Genomic DNA, 23,614 nt, shown 5'->3' on the forward strand with positions numbered 1-23,614 from the left:
AAAATTCTTTTCCATTAATTTATTCTCCTTCGACTTAGTTCCTTATTTATCAGGGGTCGGAATATTCCAGCATATGTTTTACACAGTCGATACCCTTCCAGCTGCAACCCAGTACTGGGAAACACCCATACACACACACATACACTATGGCCAGTGTAGTTGATCAATTCCCCTATAGCGCATGTGTTTGGGCTGTGGGGGAAACCGGAGCACCTGAAGGAAACCCACACCAACACTGGGAGAACATGCAAACTCCACACAGAAACACCAACTGACCCAGCCGAGACTCGAACCAGTGACCTTCTTGCTGTGAGGCCACAGTTCTAACCACTGAGCCACTGTGTCGCCCTTTATTCTTTTTATTTGGTCTAATTAAAGCTTTAAGAACAGGAGAAATATATTTAATTAATTTTTTTCTGAAAGTCTAAAGGGTTTAAACCAGAAAAGCCATGGCTGCTTTAGGATAAGAATAGCAGATCATCAGTTTTCTTCAGTATGTTAAGTATGGATTTATTAAAATGGTTGATTTTCTACAGCACTATCCTGTGACATCATCATTAGAGAGTTAGTATATATAGGGCAGCAGTTTATACGGCACTCGGCGACAGTATTCCCGCCAGGCGTCTCCATGCTTCTTCAAGCAGGATTCTTCAATCTCATTGGCTCGTTGCCTCAGTAAATGAAAGCACTGCAGCGCTGGCAAATACGGCAAAACGCTGGTGAAGCCTGGATGACAAAAACAAACCAGGTAAGTAATTTATTTACTGGCAGAGCTTGGTAGCAGAGGATCTAGCTCAGATTGCAAAAACCAAGTACTTGTAATTTGAGTAAACTACTTTTTAAAATACTCGTAATCAGATTACAGTTACTTTATGGATTACATGATTACATATTTACACAATGGCGGTAAGCTGTTCATTTTCACTTTTTTTTAGCATTTATATTGTGTCATACACATTAGTGATTCTTCAGGTTTGCGATGCTTCTAAAGTTTAAAGATCATTTTTATTTCTATCAGTCAAAATAGCACAATATTATTCAATAGATGTGGTCATGAGGGTTAGCATGAAAGTAATCCAAAAGTAGTCAGATTACATTACTATAAAAGTGCAATAAAAGTAACAAAATGTAATCCAAAAGTAGTCAGATTAACGTATCATAACCCCTGGGAATGCCTCTGGATCCCCCCAGAGGAGCTGGAGGAAGTGTCTGGGGTTCTCTCCTAAGACTACTGCCCCCACGACCCGGCCCCGGAAAAGCGGCAGAACATAAATGAATAATTCAAAAGTAGTTAACTTGTGTTAAACTAAATGTGTAATGAAAAAATCTAAATGTAATCCAAAAGTACTCTGATTATATTACCCTAAATGTATGATAAATATAATACAAAAGCAGACAAATTATGTTTACATAAATGTATAATAAAAGTAATTTAAAAGTAATACAAAAGTAGCCAGATTACATTACCCTATATATATATAATAAAAGTAATCTAAATGTAATCCAAAAGTAGTCAGATTACATTACCCTAAATGTATAATAAAGGTAATTAAATGTAATCCAAAATACTCTGCATTACACTAATTGTATAATAAAAGTAATCAAATGTAATCCAAAAGTAGCCAGATTACATTACCATAAATATATAATAAAAAGTAATCTAAATGTAATCCAAGTAGTCAGATTACAGTGCCATAAAAGTGCAATAAATATAATCTAAATGTAATTCAAAAGTAGTCAAATTAATGTATCAAAAATTGCTAATAAAAGTAATCCAAAAGTAGTTAACTTGCGTTAAACTAAATGTGTAATGAAATAATCTAAATGTAATCCAGAAGTACTTTGATTACGTTACCCTAAATATATGATAAATATAATCCAAAAGCAGTCAAATTGTGTTTAATAAAAGTAATATGTAATAAAAGTAATCTAAATGTAATCCAAAAGTAATCAGATTACATTATCATGAAAGTAGTTAAATCCAAAAGTAGTCAGATTATTACCCCAATTGTGTATTAAATGTAATCTGATTGCAATCCTTCTTTAGTCAGATTATGTTACCATAAAAGTAATCTAAATGTAATCCAAAAGTACTCTGCTTACGTTACCCTAAGTATATAATAAAAGTAATCCAAAAGTAATCAGATTACATTACCATAAATGTATAATAATATAATCTAAATGTAATCCAAAAGTACTTGGATTGCATAAATATCAATGTATAATAAAAGTAATCTAAATGTAATCCACAAGTACTCTGCTTACGTTACCCTAAATATATAATAAAAGTAATCTAAATGTAATCCAAAAGTACTCTGCTTACGTTACCCTAAATATATAATAAAAGTAATCAGATTACATTACCATAAATGTATAATAATATAATCTAAATGTAATCCAAAAGTACTTGGATTGCATAAATATAAATGTATAATAAAAGTAATCTAAATGTAATCCAAAAGTACTCTGCTTACGTTACCCTAAATATATAATAAAAGTAATCTAAATGTGATCTAAAAGTAGTCAGATTACATTACCATAAATGCATATTAAAAGTAATCTAAATGTAATCCAAAAGTAGTCAGATTACATTACCATAAATGCATATTAAAAGTAATCTAAATGTAATCCAAAAGTAGTCAGATTACATTACCATAAATGCATATTAAAAGTAATCTAAATGTAATCCAAAAGTAGTCAGATTACATTACCATAAATGCATATTAAAAGTAATCTAAATGTAATCCAAAAGTAGTCAGATTACATTACCATAAATGCATATTAAAAGTAATCTAAATGTAATCCAAAAGTAGTCAGATTACAGTACCATAAATGTGTAATTTTACAGATTATATTGCCAACTACATGTCTTGTCATGTAATTTGTAATTAGTAAATGATAACAATTCTTAGGTAATCCAGCCAGCAGTCTGATAAAAGCTTTCAAGATGAATATTCTGACCGTTTTCCCAGCTGCAGGGATTGCTGATAAACACAGACGTACCGCAGGGCAGACACCAGGCCAACATCATCATCACGTCTCCTAGATAGTTAGGGTGTCGAACCCATCCGAACCATCCCGACACCAAGAGACTCTTTCCTGATGGGCTGCGGATTGTGCTCAGACCTTCAGGAGAGACAGAGATTGCTATTACACCTGCGCACACACACGCATCCTAAATCTGATACATGGAAATATATGCAAATTACAAGTAACATACAAGATCATTTAGGATTTACCATATATATGTGTCATATGCAACACATTTAGACATATTGCAAAAATGGACATTTACATATTCTTTGTACAAATATGAACACATATATAACATTATAGCTGTTATATCTCACTGCACTGTATATGTATATATTTGTAATTCAAGAAAAAAAAATATACATATATATATATATATATATATATATATATATATATATATATATATATATATATATATATATATATGTGTGTCCTTTTGCCAAATTTTGAAATATATGTTGCATGAATGACATATTTAATATATGTGATATCCAAATATTGATTGTTCTATTTGTAATTAGCATATATTGCCATATTTCAGATTTCTATGTGTGAATAAATCAAGTTAGGAGTGAATAAAGTTCAGTTCTTGATCTGCATTTGTGTTTAAATGGAACAAAGATGAATCAGGATGAGAATATGAAGACGATGCACATACCAGCGTATGCCGGATCATCTGGATTTTTGCGGAAACCATCTTTCTGCTCGTTGGACAGGTAGTAAATCAGGAAGCCAACACCTGTCAGTAAATAATGATCACTACATTATAATCACAGGTGTCTACATGATATTTTAAAGTGTCCTAATGTTGTGCTGGAGTCCCCTAAAACAGGTTTGCATTAAATATGTATTATTGATTAATTGAAATATGAATCAGTTTGGAGCTTAAGCCCCTCCCCCTCTATAAGTCAACTCTGCTCTGATTGGTTGGTCAGCTGGCCCAGTCAGTTTTGATTGGATTTTTGAAAAATGCCCACTTGAGAGTGTTGTGGGCATGCATTATGCAAATGAGCTGCTTTGATTGTGTTGAAGTAGATCAGGAAATTAAACGACTCATTAAAGTGATTCAGAGCAGACTCTAATTAATGAACATTGTTCTCACCGAACAGCAGGCAGATGGGCACGGCGGACAGGAAGTGGATGTGATTGGGCCTCTGAAGCAGGAAGTAAACAGGAAGATTGGAGAAGAACGGGATCCAGATGAACTCGCCCAGAATCATGATGAAGCCGATGGGCTCCTCTGTGAACTCTTTAGTGGTCAACACTGATCCCTAATTAATATATCAGCACATCACACACACAGCAGAGGGGACACATTTAAGTACATCACACACACACACACACACACACACACACACAGCTCTACATAACTGACCTCGTCAATAAGGAAGTCCAGAATATAGATGAGCTGGAAGAGAACGACGAGCAGCAGAGAGAGAGAAACAGATCCCTCCATCTCTACAGCTGACAGCAGATACAGCACATTCATCACTGCCTGCACAAACACACACACACACCTGTAAACACTCGGTTTTGATAAACCATTCACACACACTCAATTCAGAAGAATCATTTGCACACACTCGATTCAGAAGAATCATTGGCACACACTTGATTCAGAATAATAATTTGCACACACTCCATTCAGAAGAATCATTTGCGCACACTCCATTCAAAAGAATCATTTGCACACACTCCATTTAGAAGAACTGCACACACTCGATTCAGAAGAATCATTTGCACAAACTCCATTCAGAAGAATCATTTGCACACACTTGATTCAGAAGAATCCTTTGCACACACTCAATTCAAAAGAACCGTTTGCACACACTCGATTCAGAGGAACCATTTGCACACACTCGATTCAGAAGAACCATCTGCACACACTCATTTCAGAAGAATCATTTGCACACACTCCGTTCAAAAGAATCATTTGCACACACTCGATTCAGAAGAAGTGCTTGCACACACTTGATTCAGAAGAATCATTTGCACACATTCATTTCAGAAGAATCATTTGCACACACTCAATTCAGAAGAATCATTTGCACACACTCCGTTCAGAAGAATCATTTGCACACACTCAATTCAGAAGAATCATTTGCACACACTCCGTTCAGAAGAATCATTTGCACACACTCAATTCAGAAGAATCGTTCGCACACACACGATTCAGGAGAATCGTTTGCACACATTTGATTCAGAAGAATCATTTGCATACCCTAGATTCAGATGAACCATTTGCACACTTGATTGAGAAGAAGAAGCGTTCACACACACACTCACCCAGCCAATGAACCCAATCCTGACCATCACAAAGTGTTTGACATCGATGAGGCCGAGACGAGGATCCATTTTCTGGCCCAGAACAAACTGCAGCAGCGGCTTTGCTGAAGAACACACACAGATGATATGTGCAAGCTTGTGTGTGTATTTGTGTGTGTGTGTGTGTATGCGCAGCTATACCTGTGTGGTCGTAATGTACGTGTGTGCAGGAGTGTGTATGTGGAGGGCTCAGGAACAGCATCAAGCTGAGCATCAGAGCGACGGCGGCTCCAGCGCTGATCAGAGAGAAGACCCGCTCACTGACGGCAGCGGCACGCAGAACACCACAGAACCACACACCCAGCAGCAGGAGGAGGGTCACAGAGAATGCACACAGACCTACACGCACACACACACACACACACACACACACACTATACAGTTATGACAGTTCTTCAGGATGTAGTGGTCCTTCAGTGGTGTGTGTGTGTGTGTGTGTGTGTGTGTGTGTGTGTGTTTCTTGTACCGTTGAGTTTGTATTTTAACGGTTTTCCGTTCGGGCCGATCTTCCCTTCTGTCTCCTGCATGTACACAAGCAAAGACTCAATAACCCAGACTGATCCAACACACTAGAGCAGTGTGTGTGTCTGTGTGTGTGTGTGGACTCACCTGTCCAACAGGTAAATAATAGAGCGCCACCTGCAGGACAGTAAAGGACAGCAGCACACACACTGACCACCAGTCCCAGATGGAGGATCCAGAGCTGAGCAGAACCCAGGAGGAGGAGGAGGAAGAGTGGCAGGCATCCAGCAACTTGATCAGGGAGACAGTCAACAACACACACACCCCTGACAGGTCTACATACACACACACACACACAAAAGCATATGCACGCACAAACATGTGTACAAACACACATGCGCACATACATATGCATATACACACATATAAACACATGCATGCACACATACAAGCACACACATACACACACAGACATATACACACATGCATGCACACATACACACACAGACATATGCACACATACATACACACACACACGTACATACATGTGCACACATGCACATACACATGCGTGCACACATACATAAGCATATACACACACACATACAAACACACACATGCATGAACACATGTGCACGCACATATGTACACACACATGCACACATACATACAAACGTATATATGCATTTACACACACACATACACACACGGACATATGCATATACACACATGCACGCACACAGACATACATATGCATACACACACACACACACACACACACACACAGACATTTGCATATACACACATGCGCGTGCACACACAAACATGCATACACACACAAACATGCATACACCCACATGCATATATACACACAGACAGACACACACACACACACACACACACAGACACAGACATATGCATATACACACATGCACGCACGCACACACACACATACATATGCATGCATAAACACACACACACACACAAACACACAGACAGACATATGCATACACACACACAAACAAACACTCAGACAGAAATATGCATACACACAGACACACACACACACACACAGACATATGCATACACACACACACACACACACACACACACACAAACATATGCATACACACAGACAAATGCATATACATACATGCACGCACGCACACACACACGCACACATACACATACATATGCATGCATACACACACTCACACACACAAACACAAAGACAGACATATGCATACACACACACATGCATATATACACACATGCACACACAGACATACAAATGCATACACACACACAAACAGAAATATGCATACACACAGACACACACACAAATAATTAAGCAAAATATGTGGAAAATATATACTTTTATGAATAAAAAGTGAACAGTCCAGGACATACATGCAGGACATGACCTGATGCTCTGGGTGTGTGTGTGTGTGTGTGTGTGTGTGTGTGTGCAAGAGTGAACGCGTGCGCTGTAAGGGTGTAAACATCAGCTCTACTTACGGACGGTGTTCCATTTACTCTGGAGCTTCACCACACTCCTCCCTTCACCATCATCATCATCCTCATCAGTGAGTTTCCTGTGTCTGAGCGTCTGCAGGACAGTCAGAGATGTGAAGATGTGCACATAAACACTGCTCTTACACACTCTACACATGACTTCTGGCTTGTTTCTGATCCAAATATCTAAAAACTCCTAAATCAAGAAGCTTTTTCTAGACAAGAACAGAATTATAGTGCTGTTTTCAGAAATATTGAGTCAATGTGAAGTCTTTTTCCTTAAAACAAGCCAATTAATGATATTTTAAAGACAAAAACAAGACTATTTGGCTTGTTTTAAAGGAAAACTCACTTATTTTGACTCATTATTTCTAAAAACCCTGCTGAAAAATCCAGCTTAAACCAGCCTAGGCTGGTTGACTGGTTTTAGCTGGTTGACCAGCCTGGTTCTAGAGGGGTTTTGGCCATTTCCAGGCTGGTTTCCAGCCTAGTCTTAGCTGGTCAGGCTGGAAAATGACCAGCCAAATCCAGCTAAAACCAGCTTGACCAGCCTAGTTTAAGCTGGATATAGCTGGTTTTGGCTGGACTCCCAGCTTGGCTAGGCTGGTCAAGCTGGTTTAAGCTGGTCATCTCCCAGCCTGACCAGCTAAGACCAGGCTGGAAATGGCTGGAAACCAGCCTGGAAGTGGCCAAAACCCCTCTAAAACCAGCCTAGGCTGGTTTAAGCTGGATTTTTCAGCAGGGAACATCACAATATTTTGTATTTGTCTATAAAATGCGTCTTGATTTAAGAGTTTGTTGATATTTTTGACCAGAAGCAAGACTAAAACTCTGAGTAAGAACAGCATTTCCAGCTCACCTGATGATCCTGATGGAGACTCGACATCATTGATAACCCTGCAGCAGCTCTACAAACACACACACTGAAGGTTTTTATGTGTGTGTGTGTGTGTGTGTTTCTCCACACGGGTTGCGAATGAAACGGTTTTTAACAGACAGCTCCAGTCTGCATTGTGAAAGACCTGATGAAAGAGCAGAACTGCAGCTTCAGCTCTAATAAATCCCAACACATCTCTATTAATTATATATGACAGTTTCCTTTTTGTGTTTTATATGGACGGTCACATTTTAAATTTACTACAAACTACACAGTCTACACCAGGGGTCACCAATCTCGATCCTGGAGGGCCGGTGTCCCTGCAGGGTTTAGCTCCAACTTACCTCAGCACACCTGCCTGGATGTTTCAAGTATACCTAGTAAGAGCTTGATTAGCTTGTTCAGGTGTGTTTGATTAGGGTTGGAGCTAAAATCTGCAGGACACCGGCCCTCCAGGAACAAGTTTGGTGACCCCTGGTCTACACTGTAAAAGCGCTAGAGAAATTAACATGAGATGAACTGAATTATGTGGCTTTAACAAATGTAAATGTAATTATTGCATCCGCGCCAATGCTGGACACGCCATTAGTTTAAAACAAAATGTAGTTTGACACCCAGTGGATTCCTGGATCAAAACAAACACAAGCACAGGTTGCCAGATTGACAACACCAACAGGAGCAAGCCTGGCTGTGGAGCCTGAAGGCTGATTGAAGTTGTTTTCTAAATAAAAGCATCAGCATGTGATATAAGGAACATTCTCCATATTACAAGGAGTTTTTGTCCTGACCAACATCTAAATATAGTATATATTAGAAATGGCTTCTGTTTCCCACAGCTGTACAACAGAACACTGACCATGATCAGCTCAGGTGCTGATAATGTGAGTCTGAATGCACATCACATTTATCAGCACACTACTGAAAGCAGCAGCAGATAGTTCAGCTCAGATCTGCAGAATACAATAAAGCATCTGAAACTGAACTTCAGAACTGAGACTAGATTACAAACCTGCACTATTCTGTGCTTCTGATTGTCTGTGTTTACATTTCTGTCGCGTTTCGTCTGCTGCAAACAGCCCAATTGCTCATCACTGTGCATCTCGTCATGTAGCGTGTTGTTAAAACACCGGGTTACAGTGTGACCTGCTCACCTAATGTTTACACTCCTAATATTTATAATATTTGCTCATTAATAACCTCATGGGGAACTCTGAATCTGCATCTCATTTCAGAGTCTGCTACTGTCCACCAGAGGGCGCATTTCAGTCATGGATGCATGCGCTCACAACCTTCCAGACTGGATGAATGCAATACGCTGTTTTCCACCATCTGGCAACCCAGAGTGCTGAAATCTAATCAGCTGAACTGGCATTGGGCGGGTTACAGAGACCAAAACAAAGACAGCCGCTCTGCCACGTAACACACATGATTACAGCAGGATATCTGACTTCAGCATTGTGTTTCAGATAAACAAGCTTGTTCACTGAGCATGATTCTGAATATCTGCACACATATGATGCTGTTAATATGATGCAGAACAGACAGAAACTCTCATACAGCACCTTTAAGTGGCTGTAAACAATTTATTTGAGTTGAATTTAAACAAATAAATTTAAACTAAATTTAAATAGTTTAAATCCAACCAATGGAAATTGTTTGCAATTGGTTGTAGCTTAAAATTTCACACATTTCTTTACAATTAATTGTGAAATTAATTTGTGAAAATTACTTACTACAATTGGTGAAGGTTGATCCTCCACGGTCTCCACCATCTTGCTTGGATTGGGACGTGTGGAGCTGCGCATGGATGGATTTGCTCTTCAGTGTTTGGACTCTCAGCAGTGAAGATTAAACCACACTGAACTGAACTTCAACACTGAACAGACACAGCTTCAGTCTACTAGAACTTCTGTGTTCAGCTGCCGCGACACAACCTACGTTGTAGATGTGCTAGAGAAATAGAGATGAATTGTACAGTGGCACACACACACGTGAGAATAAAAGCGTGTCCGCTAGTTTGGTTAATCAACATATGCTATTAAAAACAACACTGCGATGCATGAGGATTTAACGTTTTAATAACAGATTCCAATATACAAACTGTATAGTGTGATATTGTTGGCCACGTCAGCAGACTCAGGCATATAACTGTGCTGGATGAGGACACATGCAGAGGAGGTGAACGCAATGTGGACGAATGAAGGAGTGTGTGTGCTCTTCTTCAGGACACACACACACACACACACACACACACACACACACACACACACACAGAAAACAGAAAACCAGTGCAACAGTAAAAACACACTCAACCTTCCAACATGATCCACTGATTGGTCCGTTTGCATCATTTCTCCAGTTAATTACAGCTACAGAAACACAAATCCCAAAATATCTGAGATTGAAAAACAAACAAACACACATAAGTCCACATGAAAAAAATACTGCGGTCATTTATAGTAAACACCAGAACCATACTTCAGCTGATCTGCCGCGGTGATGCTGTAGTTGCTTTGGTAACTCAACAACTGAACTGCCATAATATTTATACAGTTTCTACGGTAACAGAACAACTAAAGTAATTCTATTGTGGTAATTCTACAGTTGCTATGGTAACAACTATAGTAACTGATCTGTTGTGGTGATTCTACAGTTGCTATGGTAACAACAACTATTACTGATTTGTTGTGGTGGTTCTACAGTTGCTATGGTAACAACAACTATAACTAATCTGTTGTGGTGATTCTACGGTTGCTATGGTAACAACAACTATTACTGATTTGTTGTGGTGGTTCTACAGTTGCTATGGTAACAACAACTATTACTGATTTGTTGTGGTGGTTCTACAGTTGCTATGGTAACAACAACTATTACTGATTTGTTGTGGTGGTTCTACAGTTGCTATGGTAACAACAACTATAGTAACTGATCTGTTGTGGTGATTCTACGGTTGCTATGGTAACAACAACTATTACTGATTTGTTGTGGTGGTTCTACAGTTGCTATGGTCACAACTATTACTGATCTGTTGTGGTGATTCTACAGTTTCTATGGTAACAAGAACTATAGTAACTGCTCTGTTGTGGTAATTCTACAGTTGCTATGGTAACAACAACTATAGTAACTGAACTGTTGTGGTGGTTCTACAGTTGCTATGGTAACAATAACTATAGTAACTGATCTGTCGTGGTGATTCTACAGTTGCTATGGTAACACAACATCAGTAGAAATTTATCTGTTGTGGTGCTTCTACAGTTGCTATGGTAACTACAGTAACACAAACAAATCTATGGGGTATATTACACTACAACACACCAGTTTACTATAGTAAAAGCTGAAGTATGCTCCAGTAGTTATAACAGTGAATAATACAGTGTGCTCAAAGTGTTGATAATGCCATACCATATACAGTATAACACCCCACTACAGTACGGTTTACTATAAATAGTATTTTTTTCATATGTAATGCTACAAAACATGAGAGTTAAGTGTGAAGTTTACACTCGGTCATAATGTAGTGTAACAGGAGGGAATGAATGATGGTGTATGACTTCATATATCTTGGCCACAAGATAGAACACAAAAAGCACATTTCTGCCTGCGGGATCACCGAACAACTTCACTAATCACATTCATCACGCGTAACTACTAGTGCAATGACCTACCTAATGTTACAGCATGCAGACCTCAGAGCTCATGACATGATTTTAGACATACTTTAACCCCTGTGCACTGTTCAGATTGACTCCTCTGTGGTGATGTTGGTGCTGCGTTCACCCCATTGACTTCCATTATAATCACATTTTATGATTGTAAAGCCAGATAATCCTGCATTCTTGACTGATACTGACTTTCCCTGTTGGGATTAAGAGGTCAAACGTGTCCTTTGTGCTGTTGATCATCAGTTGTCAGCCTTTAGATCGGCCTGGGCTGAAGAGTTTCTGTCTTTAATATGGAGTTCAGTGGAGTAAAACCGCAGATTATAAGCTTGTTTTGCTCTGTAACTAATGATCAACAGTAAATATTACACAGTTTACCTCTTAATCCCAACAGGGAAACCCAGCATCAGTCAAGAATGCATGAGTATCTGCTGTCATGCTTTACAATCAATAAATGTGATTATAATGGAAGTCAATGGGTCAAACACAGCACCAACATCACCAAAGAGGAGTCAATCTGAACAGAGTGTTGTGAAATCCCCAAGCATTTTCCCCAAATATGTGTCAAAATAAAGATTTAACAAAAGATCATCACATTTGCTGAAACACGGAGAAAGTTGTGGTCAAATTAAGACTCAAAACGACCCAACAGCACAAAAGGGTTGATGTTTATCTTTCACTCAAGCACTGATGCTTATGTTTGTGATGATGTGTCAGTGTAGTAAACGCAGGTTAGCGCTGATGAAGGATCTCTGTGTGATTGAGGCAGAAGTCTGCATGTGGTAACGCTTTTGTAACACACTCCTGACCCTGAATCTCTGACTCTGATGATCAAATCAAGCTGTAAATGTGCAAAGTTCTGCAAGAGGCAAAGCGGGTGTGAGGAACAGCGCCTACTCCATGCTACAAGAGTTACATCTGTCTATTAAACTACTGAGCTTCTCTCTGCAATCACTCGCTGAAGCTTGTTTACCACTGAACATTGATCAAACGTGGACATTTAATCCAATATTTCACTGCATGAACTAATCCGTGAGATGAAAGTTGAGAATGTGGAGAAATTGTAAACTGTGTTTCCTCCAAGTTGCGAGTTTTATATCTTGCAATCCTGAAATGTAACTCTTTGTTAGAATTCTGAGATTACAGAATTATGGATGTTTTATTTCTGAATCCTATAGTTCTGATGTTTATATAGTTAAGATGTTAATATTAATTAGATTTAGTTTGGCAAAATCTGAACATAACGTTATTTTGTTGTTCAATAACGGCGTGAAATGACATTGATATTAGGTTGATTTTAGGTTGTTTTAAAAAGTAACCAAAATCCAACGTCGACCCATCATCTAATACCAACATCATACTGATGTCAAATAATGACATTTACTAATCAGGTATATCAACCAAAATCTAACATCTGATAGACGTCATAGTGGTAATGTCTACACAACGTCAAGCTGTAACATCATTAGACGTTGATATTTGGTTGTTTTTAGGTTGCGTTAGAAAGTGACCAAAATCCAACGTCCAGCCAACATCTTAACCCAGCGTCATATTGACGTCAAATACTGACATTTAATCCTCAGGTATGGCAACCGAAATCCAACATCTGATAGACGTCATAGTGGTAACGTCCACACAACGTCAAGCTCTAACATCATTCTATGTTGATATTTGGTCGAATTTAGGTTGCGTTGCAAAGTAACCAAAATCCAACATTGAGCCAACATCTTAACCCAGCGTCATACTGACGTCAAATACTGACATTGATTCATCAGGTATGGCAACCGAAACCCAACATCTGATAGACATCATAGTGGTAACGTCCACACAATGTCAAGCTCTAACATCATTAAACGTTGATATTTGGTTGTTTTTAGGTTGTTAGAAAGTGACCAAAATCCAACTTCCAGCCAACATCTTAACCCGTCATATTGGCGTCAAATACTGACATCTATTCGTCAGGTATGCCAACCAAAATCCACATCAGATAGACGTCATAGTGGTAACGTCCCCACAACATCAAGCTGTAACATCATTAGATGTTGATATTTGTTCGAATTTAGGTTGTATTGTAAAATAACCAAAATCTAACATTGAGCCAACATCTTAAACCAAAGTCATATTGACATCAAATACTGACATTTATTCATCATGTATGGCAAACAAAACCCAACGTCTGATAGACTTCATAGTGGTAACGTCCACACAATTTCAAGCTGTAACATCATTAGACGTTGACATTTGGTCTAATTTAGGTTGCGTTGCAAAGTAACCAAAATCCAACATTGAGCCAACAACTTAAACCAAAGTCATACTGACGTCAAATACTGACATCTATTCATCAGGTTTGGCAACCAAAATCCAATATCTGATAGACGTCATATTGGTAACGTCCACACAACAACAAGCTGTAACATCATTAAACGTTGATATTTGGTTGATTTTAGGTTGCGTTAAAAAGCGACCAAAATCCAACGTCCAGCCGACATCTTAACCCGTCATATTGGCGTCAAATACTGACATCTTTTCGTCAGGTATGGCAACCAAAATCCACATTGGATAGACGTCATAGTGGTAACGTCCCCACAACATCAAGCTGTAACATCATTAGATGTTGATATTTGTTCGAATTTAGGTTGTATTGTAAAATAACCAAAATCTAACATTGAGCCAACATCTTAAACCAAAGTCATATTGACATCAAATACTGACATTTATTCATCATGTATGGCAAACAAAACTCAACGTCTGATAAACGTCATAGTGGTAACGTCCACACAATTTCAAGCTGTAACATCATTAGACGTCGACATTTGGTCGAATTTAGGTTGCGATGCAAAGTAACCAAAATCTAACATTGAGCCAACAACTTAAACCAAAGTCATACTGACGTCAAATACTGACATCTATTCGTCAGGTTTGGCAACCAAAATCCAACATCTGATAGACGTCATATTGGTAACGTCCACACAACAACAAGCTGTAAGATCATTAAACGTTGATATTTGGTTGATTTTAGGTTGCGTTAAAAAGCGACCAAAATCCAACGTCCAGCCAACATCTTAACCCGTCATATTGACGTCAAATATTGACATTTAATCCTCAGGTATGGCAACCAAAATCCAACATCTGATAGACGTCATAGTGATAACATCCACACAACATCAAGCTGTAACATCATTAAACGTTAATATTTGGTTGTTTTTAGGTTGCGTTACAAAGTGACCAAAATCCAACATCGAGCCAACATCTTAACCCAGCGTCATATTGACGTCAAATACTGACATTTATTCGTCAGGTTTGGCAACCAAAATCCAACATGTGATAGACGTCATAGTGGTAACGTCCACACAATGTCAAGCTCTAACATCATTCAGGGAGTCGTACACTGGAAGCGCTGCATTTTAAAATTCTAAACAGATTTCTACCAGGGTATGCACATCGGCGCCGCAAGTCTGTGATTGTCCACGGCGCTCGGCTACGACTCAGGACCCTGTTTATATTTCTGCCGCATCACAGAGCGCCATCTGACAAGGGTTTACATTAAATAACATTCGAATGTGCGCATCTGGTGACGATACTTCCAACTGTCATGTGTGTGCCGTGTCGGTGAGCAGCTCATCTGGTGTGCGACCCCCTTTAGACCTTGATATTTCAATGTTTTTAGGTTGTCTCGGAAAGTAACCAAAATGCTATAATCATACACTGGACATTGACGTCGGCAGGATGTTGCATTCTGATGTCAACCTGATTTTCATTTCCAAACAAAATGCAACGTCCCCACAGCGTTGGGGTACAACATCACTCTGACATCCTGTGCCTGCTGAGTTTCTTTAAATTAAGAGTTGTTTCTGATAATTCTCAATTTACACTGAACTGAATTATTTTATTACATGGTTTTCTTCTGGTCTTTTTTTAATGTTTACATGTTTTGTGACTTTGACATTTTTTTAACCTACTAATTGTTTATTTAATCAAAATTCAAGATTTACATTTTACATTTATAACTTCTGAGTTATTCCTCATAATTCATTTCTTTCTTCTGAATGATTGTTTAAATCTCACCATTTTCCTTTTTTTTTCAAAATTTAATTATTTTGTTTAGTTTTTTAAATATTTTTTTTATTCTTTCTTCATTAAATCATAGTTTAAGTCTTGTCAATGTTTTTATTGCACTCAGAATTCTTTCTAGATCTCTCATTTCCAGATTTTTATCAGCATTCTGGATTTTCATCGTCCAGTTCTGCCGTTTCCTACTAGTTTAATCTTTTACTCTGTAGTTTACACATCTTACTAAGCTTTGAATCTCTGAATTATTGTCTAGATTTAGGGGCGGCACAGTGTCTCAGTGGTTAGCACTGTGGCCTCACAGCAAGGTCACTGGTTTGAGTCTCGGCTGGGTCAGCTGATGTTTCTGTGTGGAGTTTGCATGTTCTCCCCGTGTTGGTGTAGGTTTCCTCCGGGTGCTCCGGTTTCCCCCACAGTCCAAACACATGCGCTATAGGGGAACTGATGAAGTACATTGGCCAGTGTATGAGTGTGTGTGAATGAGTGTGTATGGGTGTTTCCCAGTACTGGGTTGCAGCTAGAAGGGCATCCGCTGTGTAAAACATATGCTGGAATAGTTGGTGGTTCATTCTGCTGTGGCGACCCCCGATAAACAAGCCAAAGAAAATGTTTTTAGATTTCTAAATTCAGTTTTTACTCTAATTTCTCTCCAGATTTGTAAATTTTCTTTCATTCAGAATTTAAAGCTACAGTTCCCATTTTATTCCGTAAATGTTGAGTGGTTATTTATTTAATCTCAGAGATTTTCAGCCCATTTTTTTGTTGTGGTTATTTTTAATTAAAAGTTTTTACATCTCAATTTTATTTAGTTGATCAGTTCCCCTATAGCGCTGGAAACTGGAGGAAACCCACGCCCACACGGGGAGAACATGCAAACTCCACACAGAAACACCAACTGACCCAGCGACAGCACTGGGACTCGAACCAGAGACCTTCTTGCTGTGAAGCCACAGTGCGACACCACTGAGCCACCGTGCCACCTTTATTAAGTTTTTACATCTTATATATGGTTTTGTTTTACTTGAAATTCTCTCCAGATCTCTCTTCCCTTATTTTTTTTCTCCTTCATCTCAGAACTGCAGTTAAGCAGAGCTCCACCTGTAATACAGAAGTTTTCAGTTTTCATTAGGTTTATTCAGTGGTGAAAACAAGCTTCGCTAGACTAGTGTTTAAGAAATCTATGCCGACTCTAAACAGTCATATTAGAATGGTGCAAACGTCTGGTCTCCTTCAGCGATGGTGTGTTTGCTTATCAGTAAATGTTAGACACATATATATATATATAAAATCTCTCCTATACCCTGCCTGCACCATTTCTAGACAGCATTGGCCTCGCTGAACACTCATCAGATAAACGTACGTCACTTTCCCCCCGTCAGCTCGTGAAGCACCAGCACACAACAACAAACCGTCAGTCGCTAAAAACATTCAACGCATCATCAGTCACCATATATATGTACAATATAGGATCTCCATATATTAACTGTTCAATACATTATAGAGTAGTCTGAACACTATGTACAATAGAAATATACGCTAAAGTCTCGATGGTCGAATAAATAAATAAAAAACAGGATGGCCGTGGCTTCTGCGCTGTTATTGGCTAAGGAAGGGTGTGGTCCGTCTGCAGCAGGGCATCATGGTCCCGTGTTCAGTGGGTTATACCACGGTCCCGCTGGGAGAATTCCCATTCTGTGCTGACAACGGCTGAGATGCATGCTGGAGAACACAGAGACAACACAAGTCAGAACAACACATCTAAAGCATTAAATATTTAATCAGTGTTCTCTTTTCTATAGCTATTACTTCTCTATATATTTATATTTATATATATATATATATATATATATATATATATATATATATATATATATATATATATATATATATATATATATATATATATATATATATATATTCCATAATTTAGATTTTTATTGATATTAATATTATTTGTTTTATTAATAAAAGCTAGAATTTTTTATGGCATCCAAAATAAATGTTTGTATTTATAATGTGTTCTCTTCTAGATAGATAGATAGATAGATAGATAGATAGATAGATAGATAGATAGATAGATAGATGATAGATAGATAGATAGATAGATAGATAGATAGATAGATAGATAGATAGATAGATAGATAGATAGATAGATAGATAGATAGATAGACATATGAGATATATATATATACAGCGTGGGCCATTTATATGGATACACCCTATTAAAATGGCAATAGTTTGTGATGTTAGCGTCCTGTTTGTGGCACAATAGTATATGTGAGGGGGCAAACTTTTCAAGATGGATGATGACCATGGTGGCCATTTTTAAGTTGGCCATCTTGGATCCAACTTTTGTTTTTTTAATAGGAAGAGGGTCATGTGACACGTCAAACTTATTGGGAATATCACAAGAAAAGCAATAGTGTGCTTGGTTTTAATGTAACTTTATTCTGTCATGAGTTATTGACAAGTTTCTGAACACTTCTAAAATGTGTTCAGTGTGCTGCCCATTGTGTTGGATTGTCAGTGCAGCCCTCTTCTCCCACTCTTCACACTCTGATAGCAACACCGCAGGAGAAATGCCAGCACAGGCTTCCAGTATCCGTAGTTTCAGGTGCTGCACCTCTTGTATCTTCACCCTCCTGTTTTTTTTCTTATTCTTCAAATATTTCCCAAAATATGTTGAACAGATTCAGGAATTTTTCACTGTATTTCCAGATTTTTTTCTTCTGGAGAAAGTCTTATTTGTTTTATTTGGGCTAGAATAAAAGCAGTTTTAATTGTTTAAACACCATGTTAAGCTCAATATTATTCACCCCTTCAGCAATATTAGTGTTGGATTGTCTCCAGAACAAACCACTGTTATACAATGACTTGCCTAATTACCCTAACTTTACCCTGATTACCCTAGTGAAGCCACATAGTCAAATATTATGTTCTGTCATCATGGCAAATATAAAACAAATCAGTTATTAGGAATGAGAGCTAAAATGTAGTAATAAAAAATAAGAAACGTGTTTGAGTCAAAGAAAAAGAATCACTATGAGGGGGAAATTTCTTTGGAATTCTCTAATAGATAAAATAAAACAAAAAAATAATAATAAATAAAAAGCTTGGCTCTTACCTGTGTTCCCAACAAAGTTAAAGAATTCCATTTAAATGTAATATCCACCCCACCAATGAGACTTATCTAAATTCAGTAATCCTAATTCAAATCCTGTCTTCTGCAACTCAAGCACTGAATAAATTGATCATCTTATTGTCAAATGGCAACACGTTAATGTGTTTTGGTCTGATTTATCTGTCTATTTTTCATCAAATGTAAGTTTAACCTTGATATTATTTCATGTGTGATATAATTTGTTACTTTTCTCATGACAAACATAACAGAATTTATATGCAATTTATTTATTTTATTGGGTAAATATTATATTCACAAATGTACATTTGTGTGTATTTACTTTGATAGTTTGCCTCCCCATTTTTTATTATTGTATTTTAATATTATTATTAATTTTCCTTGTTTATAATTGTACTCGATGTCATCCTTTGTTGTGGTTAATATGACTGTATTATTAAAACACAACAAAAAATAATAAATAAAAAAAATAAAAAAAAGTTTTTAGAAATGAGTTATTAAAACTATTATGTTTGGAAATGCGTTGAATAATAATCTAAATTGGGGAAAAACCAAAATAATAAATAATTTAACAGAGGAGGGCGAATAGAGACTTCAACTGTACACCACCTGACTAAAGTCTTGTTGCCTATCCAAGTCTTACGAACAACAGATAATATCTGCTCTTCTAGTTGCTGATCTGGTGTCAGAAGTGTCTCTATGAAAGGTGAAGGCCTCTAGATTTTGCTGATTTGAGCTCAATAAATCTGATCATGTCTTGATGTTGACTGATTTGATGAGGACAGTGCGCTCTGACTCTGCTCAGACTAAAGTGTCATCACTGAACAGAAATAATGTCCAGTATAGAATATAAAGTCCTGCTGCAGTGGAGACAGAATGAATATTGTGTCTGACTCCATCATGAGCTTGGAGGACTGCATCCATACATCTCTGACATGACTCACATCACTGATTAATAAAGTCATCTGGAATGAAGAAGAAAGCCTTCAGCAGGATCCCAGAGTTCATCAAGAGTCTTTGTGTTCATCTTCAACACCTCCTCCTTCATCAGCTCAATAATGTTGATGTCTGGTGACTGGGCTGGCCAATCCTGGAGCACTCTCTGCTTTCAGGAGCTTTGATGTGGAGGCTGAAGTATGAGCAGGAGCGCTATCCTGCTGGAGAATTGTCCCTCTCCTGTGGTTTGTAATGTAATGGGCAGCACAGATGTCTTGATACCTCAGGCTGTTGATGTTGAAGATCTCTCGCACACCCCCATACTGAATGAACCCCAAACCATGATTTCTCCTTCACCAAACTTTAACTGCAGTATTGGTGATGATTGGGATGCAGATCAACAGATGATCCAGCAGAGAAATCCACCTTCTGCATCTTTTACACATCATCAACTAGAGACCAGTTACTATCTGTACTTACAACTGGAGGATCCAGCACAAGACTTGTGTCAGGTAGTGTATACGTTACATAAATACAGTGTAATTGATCAGGTAAATGCCTGCATACAGTATGATGGACTCACCGTTTTCCCGGGTCGCGCCCATGTGCAGATGAGCCCCTCCTGGCAGGCGGTGATGATGCAGTCGTTCATGAACACCAGGACGGTGAGGCGCTCGTGGGCGATCTTCTTACACACAAGCGGCTCCAGCAGCGGCACCTCGTTCATGCGTGGGCACAGCGTGGTCCCCAGCACTTTGGCGCCATCTAGCCGGCTGCTGCGCGGCGCTACGTTGATCTTGTCGTTGCTCTTGCTGATGTTCCCCAGGCTGTGATAGCGCTTGTGCTCCTTTTCTCCGCCCACGCCGGACTTGTCTGATTTACGCTCTTGTAAAGACAGCGTGGCGAAGCGGCCGATGCTGAACGGCGTGACAGTTCCGCTGCTGCTAACTGTTCCCGTGCTCTCTGGCGCCCCCTGGCTTTTGGAGGTGTTAGCCACTGCAGGATGCGGCAGGGAGTTTGAGCGCGACAGCGAGCGCGGTAAAGGCAACGGCAGCGTAGATGCTGCCTGAATAGACGGATGATGATGTCCTTCAACAACACTGCCACTGTTAGACGTGGCAACCGTTGGACCGAATGTATTCGTGAGCGCTCTAGAGAGCGGAAGTCGCGGATATAAAACATCATCCGTTAGATCCCACAAACAAAACTGCGTATCCTGTCCGACCGACCCGAATCTATACGAAACGGACGCCGCTCCTCCCTTTGAGCTGTGTCTGGATAGTCGTGAGAGCGTACTACTGGTTCGCACACGCCCGAAGTGCAGCGCCCCCTGCTGGAGATCCTCATCGCTGCCGCTCAGCTCCATCGGCTCCTCATCCTCCAGATTGGTGGTGAACGGATCAAACGCCACCACATTCACCCAAGACTTGTGTCCGTGTCCTCGAGCGACCACGCGACTCTCAGAAAACGACCACACAGTCACTAAATCATCCTCTCCGCCGGTTGCCAGATATTTCCCGTCAGGGCTCCAGGAGACGCAGAGAAGTCCGCCGAAGTAGCTCTTCATGACGCCCTGCAGCTCCATGGAATCGAAGTGGAAGACTCTCAGACAGCCGTCCTGACCCACGCAGGCTACATGTACGCCGTCAGGTGAGAAGGCAAACTCGTTCAGACCGCCCTCTCCGACGACCCAGCGCAGTAACGGGTTGCGGGGTGTTTTGGTCTTGCAGGAGTAGACGGAGAAGCCCTCGCCCTGCCGCAGCAGACAGTACTGTGGGGCTGTGGTGCCGCACGGATGCTCCACGTTATACAGGTACAGGTGCCCGCTGGCGTGCGAGGCCAGGAACAGATTCTCTGACTTGGGCAGCCACTTCAGACACGTCACCTTGGATTTGTCGATCAGCCTCTGGGAAAACACAAACACATACAGTTGAAGTCTGAATTATTTGCCCTGCTGTGTGATTATATATATATATGTGTGTATTTCCAGAGAGACAAACACATTTCTAATCATAACAGTGTTAATAACTCATCTCTAATCACTGATGTGTTCCTCTTCATCATGATGACAGCACATCATATTAGACTAGATCTTCTTCAAGACACTAGTGTTCAGCTTACAGTGACATGTAAAGGCTTCACTAGGGTAATCAGGGTAAAGTTAGGGTAATTAGGCAAGTCATTGTATAACAGTGGTTTGTTCTGGAGACAATCCAACACTAATATTGCTGAAGGGGTGAATAATATTGAGCTTAACATGGTGTTTAAACATTAATAACTGCTTTTATTCTAGCCCAAATAAAACACATCAGACTTTCTCCAGAAGAACAGATATTAGAGGAAACACTGAGAACAACTCCTGAATCTGAGAAACAGCATTCGGGAAATATTAGTATATATTACCTAGTAAAAATTATATATAAAATATTAAAAATGAGTAAATATTGTTATTTATTTGTGTTATTTGTGCTCTGTTTGTGTTTCTCTCTCTCTCTCTCCTGTATCTGCTTTCATTATTTTCAGGTTCCATTCATTGGTCAATTCCGCTGTCAGTCATTACCTCCCCGTTACGTCATTCGTACATTTCATCACATCCAATAAGCAAAGACCACCCATCATGAAAGCGCACACCAGACCCCTCATCAGCCCTTCCCTTTTCTTTTTCCTCTTGTTTGTGTTTATTGCGTTGCGTTGCGAAAGAGCCCTGTCTAACTGTATATTTTGTTGTTGCTCGTTTCTGTGTTCACGTTATCCGTCCGTTATCTCATTCCATTTTCTTAGTTCACGTTGTTTACGAGGCTTGGATGGATGGATGGATGGACGGACAGACAGATAGATAGATGGATAGATGGATAGATGGATAGATGGAGAGATGGATAGATAGATAGATAGATAGATAGATAGATAGATAGATAGATAGATAGATAGATAGATAGATAGATAGATAGATAGATAGATAGATAGATAGACAGACTGATTGATTGATGGATTGATTGATTGATTGATTTAGTTTGGGTCTCTACTGCCAGCTCTCCTGTTTTTCCCTGTCTGTGTATGTCTCAGTGTTGCATATATTGTAAACAGGATACTTTTGCCTTATTTACTTTTTCTTTATTTTGATTAATTTGTTGTTTTTGTTCACATTTGGGTATTGTAAATAAAGTATATACAAATTGTAGAAAATATAATTCATTTCTCAGAGTTATCCTTGATTCTCTATTACGATGTTGTGTATGTTTTGCCTCAAGAGATGTTAAATCATTTACCTTACAGTTGTTCTTTACTCTATGTTTTTTAATATTTTGTATGCTTGGTCAAATTATATGCTAACCGAAACTGGCCTGTAAGGAGATGTATTTTGCATACTAATGATGCATTATGCAGAAAAAGCTATCTTGAACAAGAAAGACGCAGCAGAAACAATAAAAATAACATGCGTCTCTCGCCTCTGATTTCCTGTGTAACCATTTATGAAAACATATTGGAGCCTATGGAGGTCTCTAAGCATGTGCATCAACTGGTCCAGTTCTTCTGTGCAGAAAAGAGGAACTAGAGATGGTGCAGAAAAGCTGACAGAGACAACCCGCCTTCTCCTTC

At 39.0% G+C, this 23,614-nt stretch overlaps 2 protein-coding genes across 4 annotated transcripts in view; both read right to left on the reverse strand.

The window, feature by feature from the left end:
• Nucleotides 1–494: 494 nt before the first annotated feature.
• On the reverse strand, nucleotides 495–8,300 carry si:ch1073-429i10.1. 2 transcript variants are annotated; one of them, XM_087284743.1, is made up of 11 exons: nucleotides 8,198–8,300; nucleotides 7,342–7,432; nucleotides 5,971–6,158; nucleotides 5,828–5,882; nucleotides 5,503–5,700; nucleotides 5,323–5,426; nucleotides 4,412–4,531; nucleotides 4,139–4,307; nucleotides 3,695–3,775; nucleotides 3,004–3,126; nucleotides 495–726 (listed from the first exon to the last, which is right to left on the reverse strand). In XM_087284743.1, the coding sequence occupies exons 1-11, from the start codon at nucleotides 8,225–8,227 to the stop codon at nucleotides 566–568; spliced, it is 1,320 nt and encodes a 439-aa protein (XP_087140869.1). In that variant the 5' UTR covers nucleotides 8,228–8,300; the 3' UTR covers nucleotides 495–565. The 2 variants fall into 2 exon arrangements, with proteins under 2 accessions (XP_087140869.1, XP_087140870.1); XM_087284744.1 differs by lacking the exons at nucleotides 7,342–7,432; nucleotides 8,198–8,300 and adding an exon at nucleotides 7,127–7,165 and having other exon boundaries at nucleotides 5,971–6,851.
• Nucleotides 8,301–10,275: 1,975 nt separating this feature from the next.
• zmp:0000000529 overlaps nucleotides 10,276–23,614 on the reverse strand; it is a 19,082-nt gene continuing 5,743 nt past the window's right edge. Inside the window, exons 3-6 of one of the 2 annotated variants that reach the window (XM_087284703.1) lie at nucleotides 20,601–21,923; nucleotides 11,228–17,661; nucleotides 11,014–11,183; nucleotides 10,276–10,871 (exon numbers count right to left, since the gene is read on the reverse strand). In XM_087284703.1, coding sequence (XP_087140829.1) covers nucleotides 17,602–17,661; nucleotides 20,601–21,923 — 1,383 coding nt within the window. In that variant the 3' untranslated portion in view covers nucleotides 10,276–10,871; nucleotides 11,014–11,183; nucleotides 11,228–17,601. Of the gene's footprint in view, nucleotides 17,662–20,600; nucleotides 21,924–23,614 lie in introns of both variants that reach the window. The other variant, XM_087284704.1, reaches the window with a different exon arrangement.

The sequence above is a fragment of the Danio rerio genome, chromosome 15, assembly GCF_052040795.2.
Source record: "Danio rerio strain M-AB ecotype USA chromosome 15, GRCz13ab, whole genome shotgun sequence".
Lineage (NCBI taxonomy): Eukaryota > Metazoa > Chordata > Actinopteri > Cypriniformes > Danionidae > Danio > Danio rerio.

Excerpts from the sequence above, each read along its gene's own strand:
- si:ch1073-429i10.1 (XM_087284744.1), bottom strand. The coding sequence starts at position 6,510 with ATGCATATATACGTTTGTATGTATGTGTGCATGTGTGTGTACATATGT. Across the intron at positions 3,776-4,138 it reads GCCCATCTGCCTGCTGTTCG|GTGTTGGCTTCCTGATTTAC; the intron begins GTGAGAACAATG and ends ATTTACTGACAG. Across the intron at positions 727-3,003 it reads GGCCTGGTGTCTGCCCTGCG|GCTTCACCAGCGTTTTGCCG; the intron begins GTACGTCTGTGT and ends TTTGTCATCCAG.